Source organism: Pecten maximus, chromosome 17 (genome assembly GCF_902652985.1).
Source record: "Pecten maximus chromosome 17, xPecMax1.1, whole genome shotgun sequence".
Lineage (NCBI taxonomy): Eukaryota > Metazoa > Mollusca > Bivalvia > Pectinida > Pectinidae > Pecten > Pecten maximus.
The window spans coordinates 13,738,584-13,756,714 of record NC_047031.1 but is presented as its reverse complement, the minus strand read 5'-3'; the positions used below and the strand labels follow the sequence as shown (position 1 = coordinate 13,756,714).

At 34.4% G+C, this 18,131-nt stretch overlaps 2 protein-coding genes across 3 annotated transcripts; both read left to right on the top strand.

The window, feature by feature from the left end:
* Window positions 1–7,120: 7,120 nt before the first annotated feature.
* On the top strand, window positions 7,121–18,131 carry LOC117315654. 2 transcript variants are annotated; one of them, XM_033869949.1, is made up of 6 exons: window positions 7,121–8,409; window positions 9,007–11,239; window positions 12,844–12,910; window positions 14,071–14,173; window positions 15,149–15,219; window positions 15,496–18,131. In XM_033869949.1, the coding sequence occupies exons 1-2, from the start codon at window positions 7,200–7,202 to the stop codon at window positions 9,498–9,500; spliced, it is 1,704 nt and encodes a 567-aa protein (XP_033725840.1). In that variant the 5' UTR covers window positions 7,121–7,199; the 3' UTR covers window positions 9,501–11,239; window positions 12,844–12,910; window positions 14,071–14,173; window positions 15,149–15,219; window positions 15,496–18,131. The 2 variants fall into 2 exon arrangements, with proteins under 2 accessions (XP_033725840.1, XP_033725839.1); XM_033869948.1 differs by having other exon boundaries at window positions 15,102–15,219.
* On the top strand, window positions 11,069–15,811 carry LOC117315124 (THAP domain-containing protein 2-like). The gene is made up of 6 exons (XM_033869267.1): window positions 11,069–11,239; window positions 12,844–12,910; window positions 14,071–14,173; window positions 15,102–15,219; window positions 15,496–15,567; window positions 15,755–15,811. The coding sequence occupies exons 1-6, from the start codon at window positions 11,069–11,071 to the stop codon at window positions 15,809–15,811; spliced, it is 588 nt and encodes a 195-aa protein (XP_033725158.1).

Below are 18,131 nucleotides of genomic sequence, written 5' to 3'. Positions count from 1 at the left end.
CTACACTGGGTATGTAGCATTTATTCACTCAATGAAATGTTGTTAAATGTTATTTGTGATAGAAAATTATAAACATTTCACATATATTTAATGCTTCTCTATTGATAATGTTGATAGCAACGTAGCGCGGGTGAGTTATATTGATAAGATATTGACCCGCTTACCAGGGAAAGTAAAAATATGTTATAGAAAGTAATAATGGTTAAGTTGATGATAGGGAACCACTCTGTCGTTTGTGAAAATTACGTACGTTTATTACCCTCGCCAATTGCAGGTTGATCCAAAATGAAAAGTGTTAAATACCTATGTACGTGTATATTCATGGGAGGTTCGACTCGTCACTTAAATTCTCTATCGGGGAGGTCAGATCAGCCTAAAATTTCACGAGGATATAAATATCGTACACGACGAAATTTCAGAGGACGCAGTAGTTCCCTATCTTTCATTCAAACCAGTATTACATTTTGTTATATCTTCCTATAAGACAAGACTAAAATATCTAATATCATTACTGAAAAATATCATTTTACAGAATGAATAATTTTCGATATTTTACTGGTGTAATAAAAAGGTTTATTTCATTAGGCAATAATGGCTTTGTATAACAGAATCAGACCGTAGTAGGAATGCATAAAAATACCTTTGATAGGCGGAGGCGTATATATATTATCAAAATGTATTCAATTAACATTAGAACCTTAGGCATCTGCTCTACATTTTTTGTAATTAAGATTTTCCAGTGAACTTTTTCACAAATAATTAATTTAATTTGCCCACGAACGCAGTCGTTTTCTACAGCTAAAATATCATAACAGAAATAATATTTGGATCGTACTAGGATGTTGGTTGGCATGCGTTATCCGTTCGGTATATTCTAAGATTTTATTAACTTATTTATTCGTATTTTTTTTTCTTTTAGAATTTAAAAGAATTGTAATTTTTTTTTTTTTGCATAATTTTTATTTACATTCTTATATAAGTTTTAGACGTGGCATTAAGCATCAGATAGAAGTATGTTAATAGTAGTAACAACATTTTTTTTTGCATGATTTTTTTTATATTGTTATATAAGTTTTAGACGTGACATTAAGAATTAGATGCAAGTATGTTAATATAAGTAACAACAGTTATGCTCTAACGTGCTAACGACATTAACGTACAAGAAAAATAAAGCGAAATAGTATTGTCCAAACTACACACAAGTGAATAGCGGCATCATGCTATATTATTATTAATAAACAACACAAATATTTAGTATAAAACTATCCCAGGACTTGTCAGCGGTGCCCAGTGTTATACATTGTGAATTCCAGAATTAGATAAATAAAAAAACACACACTAAGTTGTTTGCCATCCGAGATGAATCTCAAAATTCATTACTGCTTCAATTTTCATATTTTGAAGTATTTTCGGAAATACCGATATTTGGAAACGAAAAGAAAGTAGACATATGTATCATTGGGTTCAATTGTAGTTAACATCAAATTGGGTAGGAATCATTGGTTAGACATGTATCACCCACATATATATTTTACGAGATGAATATACTCACTTTTGTCAGGACTACGTACACTTGGGGAATTCCAGCGATAGGTTACAAACTATGTTATCTACCATTCAAAACGAAAGTAAAATTCCATTACTGCTCCAGTTTTCATGTTATCAACGTATACATGGGAAACCCGAAATTTGGAACTGAAAGAAATTACTGAAACGAAAGTTGGATATCGGTGTTATCCCCTGGTTCAAATACAGTTAATATCAGATTGGGTAGGAAAACACAACATAATATCCTATCAATGAAGATTGCTGTCATTTCAAACACTTAAAGTCTGCTATGTAAACAAAGGTTAATGAAAGAACCACTACTCTTTTGTAAACTTCTTCCTTCAATTCCATTTTTGAATAAATAGTTAGTATTCTAAGTACTACACAGGAAATCAGAATGACAAGCAATGTATTGTTTACACCTGGGAGATTGTGTAATGTAACATCGTTTTAAACAAAATGATATATTGGACAATATTTGAGCAAGATATTGTTTATCATCCTTCCGTTTTTAACTTTGGTCGAATGTGTTTTAAGGTCATCTGACAACATAATCTCAGGTGTATTATAAAAGACCAAACACATTTGAACTTCGTACTTTATTCCATTGTGTAACTCACAATTTAACTTATTTCATTGTCAAAATTCATTTTTGATACAAATTAGATAATAAATTCAAAAGAGTGATGCTCATCCTGTTTTACCATGCATTATTGTAACCCGTTTAATGATATCCATATTCTCTGCGCTGTACTATTTACGAGAAAAAACAATTGTCAAACTGTCAGGTGACCTATTCTATTCACCTTTTGTCCGTCGTCCTCGGCCTTTAGTAATCACTTTACATTTTTGACTGCTTCTCCAAAACTGCTGAACCGATTAGAATCGAAATTGACAGAAACCTTCCATAGCCTAAGATCAACAAACGGATGATTTGTATAGACCCATCCCCCCCAGTTGACTTCTCATAGATAGAAATGTACTAAGGTACATTACTAAAATTCTATGACCCTTTGGGTATCACGTTTCCGTCTGGGGAGGGTTTAGACAAACTATGAATTATCAGTGTTGGATGACAGCTGGAGTGTATATTGTATATACATATTAGCCCCGTTTGACTCTGGAAGGTAATCGGCGGGGCCGAAATAGGACAAATCGACTGATATATAGATCATACCTTAGGTACTTAACAGCCTTTTGTTTACTTTAGATTTCATAATCCGGTATGAGTTTATTTTTTATCTTTTCAGTCGGAGATCATAGTAAATCTTGATTTATTAAAGTTTTATATCCAATGCAAAAACGAAACTCATCTTTAAACTTAGTCGGTGTATTTTAAAAATGAAACTAAATACACTGGAATGAAATTAGGTCGACGTATTTCGGGCGTTTAAACAAGGAAGCAGTGGTATTGCTGTCCTGTCGCGAAGGAAAACATCATCTGTTTACACTATGTCGTAAGACTTGTAAATGCATACTTAACGCCCCATTTCAAGTGCTGTGCAGGTAAATGTACACGATTTTATAGTCAGTGTATTGTATCTTAACAAACCAAAACAGAAAACACATGATTGCATGATCAACAACCAAATCTTGCAGGGCGATTTTCTCATATATAGTATGTATCATTTACCAGAGAAGTCTATTATTTTTTTGTAATACTCTTCGAAAGTGGTAAGCACAATTCCTTGTTTCTATTATACCGGATAATTGACCTGCAATGCCCACAGTATTTTAACCACATTTACTAATTACGTTTTTTTTTGTGTAAAGTGTCATATGTCTATGAATGTTTCACATATATAGGTAATGTTTTGTGGCTGTGTTATTAAGTAGGTAATTATTAACTTGTTCAGCAGTGTCAATATCATAGGCCTGTATCATTATATGATTGAACAGGCATTTTTATACTATAATATTCTTCTTTATGTTGTTTTGGTGATTTGTTGAATTATAAACCGTAGTCTTCTTTCTTTATCATTAAATGATAAAACAACCAGTCAGATGCTCAGCGTGATTTTCAGATTTTTTGATGTATTTCTGTTTCTGATGGCCCTTAATGATTCTATATATCGAATGATATAAAACATCACAAAAAACAAAACAAAAAAAACACCATATAATGTATCCATACACACATTCAACATCATCTAAATATACCACATATACATCAGTATATTATGCGACTCGTTATATTTAGTATATACAAAGTGAAAGTAGGAAATACTATAACATTATCATCCACACTGAAAATACAACAAGGAAAGGTCACTACCTCAGCTTTAGATAATAGGTTCAAAGACGAGAAAATTCTGACGCGGCAAGTATTTTTGCCAATCTACTTGTGACATAATGATACAGGTATTCCTTTAATAACGTTTCAACCCTCGTTACGCTTGTTTGTGTAAGACGAATTGATTTCTTTTAGATGGTATGTAGATTAACAAGACGTGAACGATATAACTTAACACACACTTACAAAACAAATATATTATCAAATTGTCATGATATAAACATTATAATCAGACATTCAGGTTTTACTCATTATTTCAATAGATACTAGAAATAGCAGAGCAGGTTTGATTACCATACTCATTAATACATGAAAGGATATGGGTCAAATTTCCTGTGTAATAACATCGCACTTTTTAGGCCTTTTAGTTGGGCGTTCGCCCCTGAGATAGAGGCTTTGGGTTTTGCCCCTTAGCCAGAGACTATTAAACGGTAGTAACAATTCTTGAATAAAGCTGAACACATAGGACGACTGGTTCGCCGGTAGTCGGTAACATGTGACCGGGTGAAATGTCCTCCTGAACATTATGCTTTCAAGAGATAGCACTATTAAATCAGCATCAGCCCCGCGCTATCACAAATATCACAAATAGTTTAATATAAACATATCACCGTCTTCCTAAACACACTCATTCACAACAGGCATGCATCTCTCACATAGTGGAGATAGTGAAAATAACTATTGATAGGTCGTCGAACAATAAAACCAAACAAACAACCACTACCAGCAAAACCAACACCCCTAAATACAGGGACATATGTATCAGAATGGCTATTGTTTCAGTGAAGGTTTGACGCACAAATTGGTTACACTTCATAGTGTAAGTGGCCATATCCTTTCACCTCACACATTCAAAATTATATATATACATTAATATTCAAAATATAAGTAGGTTGCATTCATTTTCCTGAAACGTACCCGTACGTATGATTATACAAGAAACCGCGGTCCGCAAAAAGATAACAGACAATATATTTCCATAATCCCCAGAAAAATAAAACGTTTCCATCATTGATACTTGTTATAAGCAATTATTGACCTATTTTCACAATTGTTGATCAATTCTCGTATTTAGTTAAGAACGGGTCAATAACTGTTTTCTTACATGACGTTTTTGTTTTCGAAACTTACAAAAATCACAAGCTTTTATCTGGAAAAGTAATACAATATCAAAAATCAAAACGAACACGTAGAATTTCTCGCACCTAAAACCATATCATTACTTTTCAGGCCATGGCGGGCGCTGCACCCGGGTACACGGGCGATAGTTTGATAAACTATGCGCACGGCGGGGACGTGGACAAGTTTGACGCCGTAGTAAGAAGTGGCATTGATGTGTCATATAGGTCTAAGCGATGGGGAACGTCTGTGCTTCATGCTGCTGCAATTTCTGTTGATGAAAAAATGATGCTCCATCTTTTAGAAAAACATCGGCATTGTGTCAAAAGTGGAATGTTACCTGACAAACAAAAGGGATTTAACGCTCTCCATCATTGGTGCGCTAACCGTGGGGATAAGGTGGTATTTGACAAGTTAATAGCCGTAGGATTTGACCTGAAGGGAAAAACAGTTTCTGGTAAAACAGTACTGGAGCTAGCCAAGGAAACAAACAACAATGTTTTAGTGAAGCACATAGAATATTACTTGACAGGTAAGTGTAAGTCGTTTTGAATACAGAGTATCACACTAGACTTTATAATTAACTATTGACTTTACTTCTCAAAAGAGTACACGTATTAACTTTCCTGATGATATCCTTGGACACACTGTCGATATTATTTTTGATTCAGACTTAAATTATGGAACACTATAGCTGTCACATAATATTGCATGGAGAATGCTAAACTTTCTATACACAGGGGGTGTTTCAAAAGTCTATTTTTTTCAATTGGTTGGTTGTTCCTATACCATATGGATTTGTATGTTCAGTATATCAAGGAATTTCATTGTATGATTTGAACTCGCCATTAATTTGTGATGTCACTATAATATTATTTCAATGTGTCCTAATGTGATATGATGCCTACATTGCGTAATTTAGTTTTATAATTTATTACTTAAATTTATCGTCATATTATTTAGTTTAATTATATTATAAGCTTTGTTCATTATTTGATTTGAATTTATCATTATATTTTGTGATGTCATCAGTGTGTTTTTATTTGGGTTTATCAATAATTACTTTAATGTACCGTCATATTATTAAGTTATATCATATTATATGATTCGGTGAACTGGTTATATCAATCGACATTTTAATATATGCTATATAATTATACAACATTTTATATGATTGATATAGCTCCGACAAACTTTTTAGTGAACCAAGGTAAACGTGATATTTCATTTGGTTCAATTTTGCCTTGTCACTGACGAGAACTGGCACAACAGTACATGGAGTTGTGTTGCGAATAGTCCCTAACAGAAAAAAGTAACCCCCGTGAAAATGCCAGTTTAATAATGATTGTAGGAGACATTGTCAGATTCGCATTCAATATATATGACGAAATTATACAATAACATAAAGAGGTTGTACAACGACATTATGAAGTTGTGTGATCATATAATGATGTTGTTAATTGTATAATGACGGAATTGTGTAACAATTACAATTCGAACACCATCACCATTAATCATGAACAAAGCATATAAGATAATGCTAAAACTTCATAAAACGACAATAATAATCCAATACCAATACCACCATATACCATGGAAAACAAACTAGGTATTGATGACATGTAAGGAAATAATGGTGACAGTACATGATATAATTAAAAAATCATACCATGAAGTTTAATATCTTTATTGATGAAAACAAACAACAAATTGGTGAAATTGAGTAATGATTACAATATAATGTAATGAAAATATCAATAATTATAGTTATATATGCCCTATTTGACAGTACCTATTTTAATTTTCAATTCAATTTAAATGTATTTTGTTTTTACTTATTTGATACGATATGTTTTTACTTAGACTACATACTTACAACAGAATATATATATATATTATATACGAAATAATTAATGTACATTTAAAAAGATTTTTAAAACTAAAATGAAAACAAATGGCATATTCAAATTTAATCACTAGATCCTAAGACAAATATCAGTATAGAAAATGTAAATAATGTCACGTTCTCAAATCGAAAACAAGGGAAATGAAGAAGGATCTTATTGAACGTGTAGGAGGTGAATGACAATGATTGTTTCCAAAAACAAATCTAGAGATGATTTAACGTATCAAGGGAACATTTTCTGTTACAGGCCCACTTCCTGATACCTCTTTGCCGTTGACCTCTCTTCACAAATATATATTAAACGGGATCAAGGATCCAGTAACATTTTTAAGCATGATTGAAAACAACAATGGCGCAGATGTCATGAAACAGGCGAGTAATGGAAGCGCCGAAATACCTCCTGACATTCAAAAACGTTTGCCACAACTGTTTACATCAATGGAACTAGCGTTTTATCTTGACAATTATCAGGTTCTCCCTATGCTGGTTAAATACACAGACAATTATATTATTGATAAATGTCTTAAGAGTAGTTTAGGCAAGACTAATGAGGCTATAATTAGAGGCATTAGAGGGAAATTATCTCACGAGCACAAGCCCAAGCATGTCGCTTTCGGCAGATTACGAGACCCAAGTGAACACAACGCGAAAAATGTGTTTGTCGTTTTCAGCACAACCAAGACACACGGCGCGGAGACAAGTATAGCAGGTTACAGGGTTCTGTTTCGCGATCCAGAAATTTGTGAAAAAGATGGAATAGATGAAGGAAGGGTGGTATTGCATCATTGTCACGAGAATGACTATTTCTTATCGGAAGATGAAAAAGTGCTGATTGACAAAGCTATAAAACAAGATTGTGATAAATTGTGGAACAGGCATTCCAACATCAGGGGAATCATGTCTTCGCCGGTCAAATATAGTAAAGGGCAATTTCTGCGGCAACCGTGCGTCGTGATACTTTGTCTTTTTAAAACATTTATACCCGAAAACGAGCTTGATTTTCCGACTTCAATCCTAGTTGACGGACAATATGTCCCTGTTGATGTTCGAGAAGGTTACTTTCGGCTTGTAGGAGATGATAATCCTTTGGCCAAACATGTACCATTGAAAATGGGATGCACAATACGAACCAATGACGGAACAGCACGGTTTGGAACCTTAGGGCCATTTGTGGAATATGAAAACAGATTATGTGGCCTTGTAGCTGCACATGTGATGTTCTCGAAAGAAGAGTGTCAACAGAAGGCCAAAACCAACAGAAGTTCACAAGAACATGTACTCTCTGATACTAAATATGGAGGGACAAGAGTCGAGGAGGTATATGCTCGCGGTTGTAGTGAGCGCCTGATGCTACAGCCTGGAAATGGTCCAGGCGCTAACCAACAAGACGTGGATCTGGTGTGCGGACGAGTGATAAAATGGGACTACGCCATTGAAAGGGACACATCGATAGACATCGCCGTTGTGGAAATTACCAAAAAAGAGAGAAAACCTCAGCAGGGCCTATTTACTGCATATGAAAAACATCAGTTCAAAAAAATTGGTAAGTATTCTTTTTAGTCGTACCAATTTACCAGACATAAAATTATCACAAGGAGATAAAGACACATATACTGCAGCCTCCCGAAACATGTAACACTAACATACCACGCTCATGCATCGCGCATATAAGGAAGGCAATCATTGTAATCAGAAGTAGTAACCGTTCAATATCTGCATGAATTAATGTTGGGAAACATATGAACAATGAGGTGACAGCAATAAAAACAGATAATTGGGACAATGTTGAATTTCGAAAGCATTGTTTTAAAAACAATATAAATTTGCATTTTGTTAAACAAGTGTCACTTTTCGTAACCAAAATAGCAGAGAAAAATAATAACGTTATTTAAGTGTACCGATAGAGTAAGCGCCTTGGGCTTCAATGACGGCGCCCGCCATACAAATCTAGGTCACAACGACATCGGCCATACCGATCTAAGTCACGACGACTACTGTCATACAAATCTAGGTCCCGACGCCCGTTATACAAATCTAGGTCAAATACAGATTAAGCCTTATCAAGATGACCACTGGGTATAAAATCAAACAATTTACAAGTAACACGGAGAGTAATGGCAATATCCTTAATGTGTTGCAGGTTATCCCGACATGGAACCAACATTCGACACCGGAAAGAAAGGAAATCCGACATGTGACCCAGAGGCAGACAAACACCCAACATCTGTCTCGGAAGAAGCCGAACGCGAAAAGTCAGACAATGACAAACGCAAAGACCATACAGCTGGCAATAATACCATTATATTTGGAGGTGTCTCAGGTCCGACCATTGGTAAATATCGAAACAGTTCTAGCGTCCAATTCACAGACAAAGTATGTGGGCGGACAGAAGCAAATGAAAGATATCGGGGCATGCATTTTATAGACAACAGCCAATGTGGTGAACCGGATTGCAAACTTCCCCCTTTAGCTCAACGTGGCGATTCCGGTGGGGCAGTGTTCCAACGATTAGAGGACAAATCTTTGGTCTCAATCGGCGTACTAGTAGCAGTCGATAACACCGGGTCCGCACTAGTCACTCCAATTAATCCAGTTCTGGATTATTTTAATCTAAGGATGAAAAAGTTTCAATGATCTCAGCCACAGTAAATACCTTACAGAGAACATTGTACCGTGATTGTGTTAATTCCATAACAAAAACACACATACTGTCTCTCAAATTAACATTACAACACGAAGTGTATTAGACAGGGTTTAGGGGCCACGCTACCATTTCCAGATGTGGCATTTAAGTATGATGACGTTATCAAGTGGTCCGCGCCAATGACCCTATCATTTGTGGATTTCCTCCTGGAATAATCATTCTGTGATAATTAAAACTTACATTCCATTAACTTATATTATTTATCGTAAATACCAGTGTTATGTTTTATACTTTGTTGTACCGATATCCTTGTAATAACAAGGCATTACTTAAGAACCGTCCTCAAAAGACATTGTTGCATTGGTGGGACGTTAAACAAATCCTGTTTTTATCCAGTTAATGTAATGACTCTATGCTAAAAAGGTTCGTGACATCCTTTCTTAATGGACAGAATTTTATCGTGATAATGATTAATTAGCTCACCTGGTTCAACGGACCGGTGCGCTTATGTTGTGTCACGGTATCTGTCGTTAGTCCGTCTGTTAATATGTCTTTGAATTCGCTACTAGTCATCAACGAGAAAATAATTTTGACTCAATTCGCTCAAAATGCATTCATTAGAAAAGCGGGAAAATGGCATAAATGGTGACACTGGCCTGCCTGGGATAGGTGGGGCAAAATAGAGGAAATATTGGTGTCCTTTCAATCGCTACTAACGAGTAAAAGGATTTGAACCAAATTTGTTCAGATGCATCCTTTGGGGAAGGGGACAATTTTTCATGAATGGTAACTCTGGTCATGTAGTCCCGTAGGGGCGGGGGCAAGAAGTAGGAATAGGGCTAAGTCTTTTCAATCGCTACTAGTTATGAACGAATGAATTGATTTGGACCAAATTATGCATAAATTGTAACTGGTTCTCTACAGCAGGAGAGGCGGATCGGGGCGTGGCTCAATAGTTGAACCAAATTAATTAATTCGTTCACGACTATTAGCGATTTAAAAATGTTATATGTATCCACATATATTAACATAAAAAGTGGCGATTGAAAAATTACCATTTACGGAAATATAGTTAGTTGCGTAAATGGTAACTGACCCTTTGAAGCCGGAGGGTTGGGGCCCAATAGGGGAACTAAAAGTAAGTCTTTTAAATCGCTACTAGTCATGAACGAGTGAATGGATTTAGACCAAATTCTGCATAAATGGCTACTGGCGCCCCGGGGGCGAAGTGCCAATAGGGAAAACAGAAGTAAATCCTTCGTCATAATAGAGATAATTGATTTCATCCATGTTTGATCTAAAGCATCTTCGGTTGAAGTGGAACCAAGCGGCGTCCCAATAAGGGAAATTGTTTTGAAATCATTCTTCCTCTGTAGAAATGTGTTTTGCAAGAATTACTGCAATATCCATGCCAGCAATACATGCCCTCTGGGCGTCCTGTTATTTATAAGAATACGAATAAGAATATAGAAGGTGTACAAATAGGCTCTATTCACGCGAGACGACTTCCGGTTTTCAAAACGAGGTTCAGGGTGCTTCTTCCTCGGCAACAGTAGTTATGGACGCCACAGAGAAAAAGCTGAAGACGAACTTTCACTGCTGTGTGCCCAAGTGCAATGGGGACAGCAGACGACACGATGGCTTGTCATTCCATCGTCTTCCACAGGACAAGGAATTGAGGAAGCAATGGATCATAAAGATCAGACGTGATGAGGGCCTGAATTTTAAAGTAAGTAAAGTTGACCAAACACATAAAAACAAATCACAAAATTGGGTCATTAGACATTGGCAATAAGAACGATATATTTATTTCCGTCCGTATAGCTATATACAGTAAAACTCACTTGTGTCGAACACGGTTGAATCGAATACATTGGATAAGTCGAACGTTTCGTTCGGTCCCGATTTTCCCCCTTCTTTATCTTAGTAAATTAAGCACGGATGAATCGAACACTGTTGAATCGAATACTGCGGTTGTGTCGAATATATTTTGTGGTCCCTCCTTTCTAAACTATACCAAAATTTCCATTTTTGTGTCGAACATCGAGTCGTCATGCTGTCTCAGGTAAAATTTGCTGACCTCGCCTGATTGACCGAGTGTGACCGATCAACAGTAACGGTGTTACCAAAGCCTATTGTTAGTTCCCGGCTGTCGGTCGCACATCATCCCATTGTTTATACAGGTGCACGGGTGAAGTAAAAAGTTAAGGTATACATAACTAAGAAAAAAATGAGCACGTTTTAGTCTACAAACCAATATGTGTTCTGTTTACTTTTTTGATACCCATGGCCGCCGAAAAAAATAGGAAAAAGTAAACGATAAATTACATATCTTCCATCGAAAAATGCAGATAAAATACTTGCCTGTCATTGATTTATTTATATATGCCTAAATTCTGAATACGACGATGCAATAGTAAAATGATATGCGGGATGTTTTTACTCTGTTCAAAAGATCGTGGCAATGCATATCATGCAGCCGATAAACATTGACCGCGGCCTTCACCTTTGATACAAAATCAGCACGCGTACGGTCGATCAATTTTCCTGTTTAATATTGTTAAATTGTAGAACAATATGAACGGATTTCAAGATAATTAATAATGTTAGTACAATATATACATTTATATTCTTATAATGTATGTATCGTTTTCATAGAATATTATGATGTCATTGTACGACTCCCGTGTGTAAATCGCGTATCTATGTCAAAGAGAGGATTTTAGCCTACTCATGAACTGTTTTGATTTTAAACTTTGCACAATATTGTTTATTAGATAAAGGGATAATTCTTTCCATGTATAATTTATCAATTTCTTTGTTATTATTTATTGCTTATTTTCGACTATGTTATCAAACACTTGTTCTGCATACAACCCATGATAGTCGGATATTTTGTTTCCGTAAACACACGAACACGGATAAGTCGAACCATCGGATAAGTCGAATATTTTGCTTGGTCCCGTCGACTTCGACTTATCCGAGTTTTACTGTATATGCGGTTTATACCAAAATATATCGACCGTAAGCTTATAGTTAAGCATGTATGTATTCTCAACCGTTTTGTTCCCGTGTGATTGCCAGAGGATATAGAATATATTTACCCTGTCTTTAAATGTCCCCATGAAATATCGCCGGGGCGGGCGCTGTACAATACATGGTATATTATGACAGTACATGTAATAAGCTTGTATACAGTATTTGCACTGTTTCTCGGCCATGTCGTCGGAAGCTTCGCTTATTTGACTGTATCTACCGGGGATGTGACTATTTAAAGCAAGTGTATTGTATAATACTTAGTGTATTATTAATTATAATTTCTGTCCTTTGTAGGTGACAGATTCTACTGTTGTTTGCTCAAGACATTTCAATCAAGGAGATATTGTGAAAAGTTTGACAGGTAACTGTTAATCAGATATTTCTCTATCCTGCAGTTAATTTTTATTCACAAGCGCAGCCCAAGTACAAACATAAGGGCAAGACACATTATCATGAGCAGTAATGATAAAAAAATATCTCATGGAATGACCCCAGAGTCATTGTAATGTATCATGTCCCTGTGAGTACAACTTGAGATAGAAACTGTTAAAGCAGCAGATTTTAAAACTACTGTGCACATTTTTGTATGTCACTCATACACTGTACATGTCATAATATGAACACATCAATCACATTACCTTGGTGTATTTCTCATTATGCAAAGATTAATGCTAATTTTACTCCCCAATTAAGCTGTATGTTTATAATCAGCTGTACAATCAGGACCAAATATGCCCACTCTGTATAGTGGTATATGTGATGATTTTTTTCTAATTTCTGAATTCTGTGAAAGAATGATAATGTAACACAACTGAGGCTGAAATACATTCCATCATATTCCTACAAAAACCCTAGCCAGTGCAAAATGGAAGAAATATGTTTATAATTTTTCATAAAAAATCTGTTAATATACATGTATATATAAGTGTATGTATTCAAAAACTATGGCATAGTGAGGTAATGTTAATGTTACTACTACTGCATGCTTTATATTAGAGCTGGATGCAATTATAATAGTGTATGTATACTTTTTTGTATATCTGTATACATGTACAGTATGTATATGGTATTGCCTGTCATATATTTGAACTATGTAATATGTATGACAGTACAGAAATCTTGATTATTTAGTTTTCTCTGCATTTAATGTTTGAGTGGGACATATGTATGTGTGTATGTTGTGTGTGTGTGTGTGTATAAATGTGTGTATGTGATAAATGATTAATTACAGTAATTTTGAATATCTTTGATTTATACAAATTTAGTAAATTTAATTGATTGAGTGTATACAAGCCTTAGTATGTGTGTGTGTGGGTGTGTGAATGTGTGAATGTGTGTGTATGTGTGAGAAAGTTATGTATTGTACATTTTTTGATGAAAACACTGAATAAAAAGTAAATTATAAAAATATGTATGACCTCTTATCATACATTTTAAATGTGTCTGAGTGAATATAAAAAAAATCTTGGAAAATCTTGGTTTATTATTGCTATCACATTAATAGAATTTATTTGTTTTCAGGGTTGCGGAAATTAAAAAAAGGGACAATACCTTGTACATTTGATTGGTCACATGACACAGTGCCAAGAAAATCACCTCGAAAAAGACTAGCGCCTATCAACAGGTTTGAACTCTACTATTGCAATTCATGAATGTATACAGAAGTGATGAATAAGTCAAAAGTTGACATATGCATATTGACAAGTATTGTCCATGATATTTGTGCTACATCTATGTAATTTCAGCTGCAAATACTTCAAAACTAGTGTTTTGTTTCTGTTTCTTATCTATAATTACTCTAGTTTTCAATGTGGTTGAATTGAAAATTGTGTCAATCATATGGTAACTATATAGTCAAACTTAATTAGTTTGCAGGGATTTTCCTACAATAGAAACAGGGTCCGTTAAAAGGACTCATTCCCCTAAAAAAATCTTTTGAAAATTCAAAATTTGCCACTGACATTTTTTAATTCCCAATTTTGAACTTGAAGTCACTGTTGAATGATTAAGTATGTTTTATATACAAAAAACTATATTAAGGCAATTTTGAAAAACAAAAACCAGTAACATACACATTTATAAAAAAATTGAATTTAAAAAATAATATAAAGGCAATATTCATTAAAAAAACCCTGACATTTGTATGAATTTCACTACTGTTTGTATTTCCCAATGTCACATTTTGTCACATAGAAATTCCCAATTCAATGGACCCAGTTGGAAAATTGTAGGAATATCCCTGGTTTGAAGCTGGCGATGCTGTTGAAAAAATCAGAGTATTCAAGGTTAAATGAGCTAAAATGTCCGGTGTGAATTTGTGATAGAACTGACAAAATATATGTCTTCAATTTTAGGAAGTTAAAGATAATGAGGTTTAATTGTTTTTTATAAAAATACTAATAGTTGGCAAAATAGATGCCTTATATATATGCTGACTTATCTTTTGCTTTATTTGTTCAATTCAATTAGATTTGCATTTTCTTTGCATGTTTATAAAAATAAGATAGAATAAAAAAAACAACAACACAGCAGTTATATGTTTTCCTTTGTAGTGATGAAAATATGCCCAAGAGAATGATTACCACAATGACATCCACAGTAACAAATCCAGCACCTTATCTTGAGCATGACTACTGCACTGAAAAGCCATCCCCAGAAGAAGATATTGAGGTAAAATGATTTGTTACGGGTTTACAATATCAGGACACCAGATAAAACTTGATGTTTTTCACATTTACCTGATGTTAATTAACAATTACCTGATGATAAATTTCACATATAATACCTGATGGTAATTCACATTTACCTGTCAGATGGTAATTTATCAAAAATTGCTGTTATATAAACTTACTATGATACCAACAACTGATTTTTTCATTGATGCTTGTAATAAAAAAAAAGTAATTAAGGAACTGCTACTGATTTCTTGATTTTACATTATTTCAGGAAATGAAGAATCATATTGGTGCACTTCAAAAGAGGATTCTGGAGCTGGAGAGAAAGGTGGAAAAGTTTGGCGTAGAAAAGTTCTCTACAAATCCTGATCTAATTAATTTTTATACAGGCTTTCCTACATATGAAATCTTTTGTTCAATATATAAAGTGATTGAGCCAACAGCCTCCAACATGATCAGATGGACTCAAATTCAAAGGAATAGTAACATCAGTAGTAATCCATTTAGAATTGAATCTTTGTCATTTGTAGATCAATTTTTCATGTTTTTATGTCGAATTAGACAAGGCTTTTTTGAGGAAGATCTAGCACAACGTTTTTGTGTGTCTCAGAGCACTGTTAGTCGTATTATTATAACTTGGAGTAATTACTTGTATTGTATTTTAGGTTGTATACCTATCTGGCCGACAAGAGATATGGTTAGAAAAAATTTGCCAGACTGTTTTAAGAGTACTTTTCCTGATACAAAAGTAATTTTGGATTGTACAGAAATTCGTGTTCAAACTCCCAGTGCTAAAGTTTTAAATTCACAAACATATTCAAATTACAAGTCGCATACTACCTTCAAAGGACTTATTGGTATTACTCCAAATGGAGCTGTTTGTTTTGTTAGTAGATTATACACTGGCAACATATCTGATAAAGACATCACTCAACGTAGTGGAATTCTAGATTTGATAGAGGCAGGCGATGAAGTTATGGCAGACAAAGGTTTTTTAATACAGGATTTATTAGATCCAATTAGTGCAAAACTAGTTATCCCTCCATTTCTAGGAAGTAAAGGTAAATTTAGTAAAGAAGAAGTCAGTAAAACACAACAAATAGCAAGATTAAGAATACATGTTGAGAGAGCAATAAGAAGATGTAAAGAATACCATATTTTTGATCAAGTTGTACCTTTGTCCATTGCTGGCACTGTGAATCAGATTTGGACCATTTGTTGCTTACTTACAAATTTTCAAGGAAAGTTATTTTAGCTTTACAAAGTTGGAATATGTAACTATCATATATCTATACACACAAGTGTAATTAGTAGTTTGCAATATATTCTGCATAAAGTCAATAGCACTTTAGCTGAAAATAATTCAATTTTGTTTGAAACATGTTTTTTCATTGGTTTGTTAATTGAAGTCCATCAAGTTATAGACTGAAAAATAAAAGACATGTTTTGATGACTTCATAGTTCATACACAAAGTACTACTTTTAACATTAAAGATCATCTGCTAGGCTACAGTACCCCTAAGGCTATACTAGATATGTCGTTTGACAAAGGTGACCCGAAAGAAATTTTAAGTATCATGGATGTAGGCCTGCATCAGGTTACTGCTCAGAAAGAAGAACTAGACATATTACTTAAACTGTAGGTATTCTATACTAACATCTTTTTTTATAGAATTATTGTTATGATCAGTAGACTATCTCTTTATTCCATAATTACACAAGTTTGAATAGTTTTTCCAACTTGTTTGTCTGTAAATAAATGTAATGTAGAAGATTGTTCAAAGTTACACCCATTCAGTTACATGGTACCTTGTACTTGTTTTCCTGTAAACAATTTCTACAGTAGAATTGATATTCATACACCTTTTGGTTGTGCATGTATAAACCCATGTACTTTAGTAATATATATATACATGTAACCCTTTTCCTGATGACATTTTCAGTGTTTGACACACTTTGGCAAATAGTAGTTGAAATAGAACATGTCTAATGTCTGCTTCATTTCATGCCACTTTTCTGGATTGAAGTTAATCCTCTCTAAATGGTAGTCATTTCTACACATTATAAATAAATCACACCACTGCACACCTGTGAGGCCCATTTGGCCCATAATTTGATAAAAGTAGTCATGTGTGGTCTTCAGTTTGTATGTACCAGAATTGTCTACCAAACATAAGTACTTAAGATCTGTTATCGAATCTGCATTTGGGCATTTAATTTCTAAAAGTCCATGCATGGGTAACACAGATGGATCAATAACTTTCCTGTCTGGTGATGTGCCCAAATGCCAACAGGAAGGATTTATCAATAATCCAGCATGGTACACATTGTTTCCTGTAATTGTACCATAGAAATCAGCAGCTTCCTGCTCATGTTCAATGCCGAATTTCATAGCAGCTGTTTGCACTTTATTTCCTTTGATCAAGTTATCAGCAAGGGTGTTGTATTCTTTTTTTCTCGAGCAGACACGTTTAAAAACTGATGACGTTAATCGGTTTTTGCGCGCATTTTTCCAGGAAGGGTTTTTTGATTGTTCTAAAGTGTTTCTTTCTACATCAATACTCTCCGATAATGTTACTTTTAATCCATCGTAAACATTTTGCTCACCCATTTGTAAAACTACCTCAAAATTACTAGTATTATCTGGCATTTCATAGTCTGGATATGTTTGATAATCTGTATGATTTATGATACTTGTGCTGTCTTGAGATATTTTTTGTTGATATGACAGAATTGATCCTTTAGGTACAGCTCCAACCTTTGTGTCAACTGTTTCAATATCATCTGTAGTAACTGGTAATATAGTTTTCAGCTGAACATTGGTTGATTGAAGTTGTGTGTTAAGATTTGTTACAATGTTCTTGAATGGAAGTGGTTGTTGAACTGGACAATAAAATTTAGATTTGA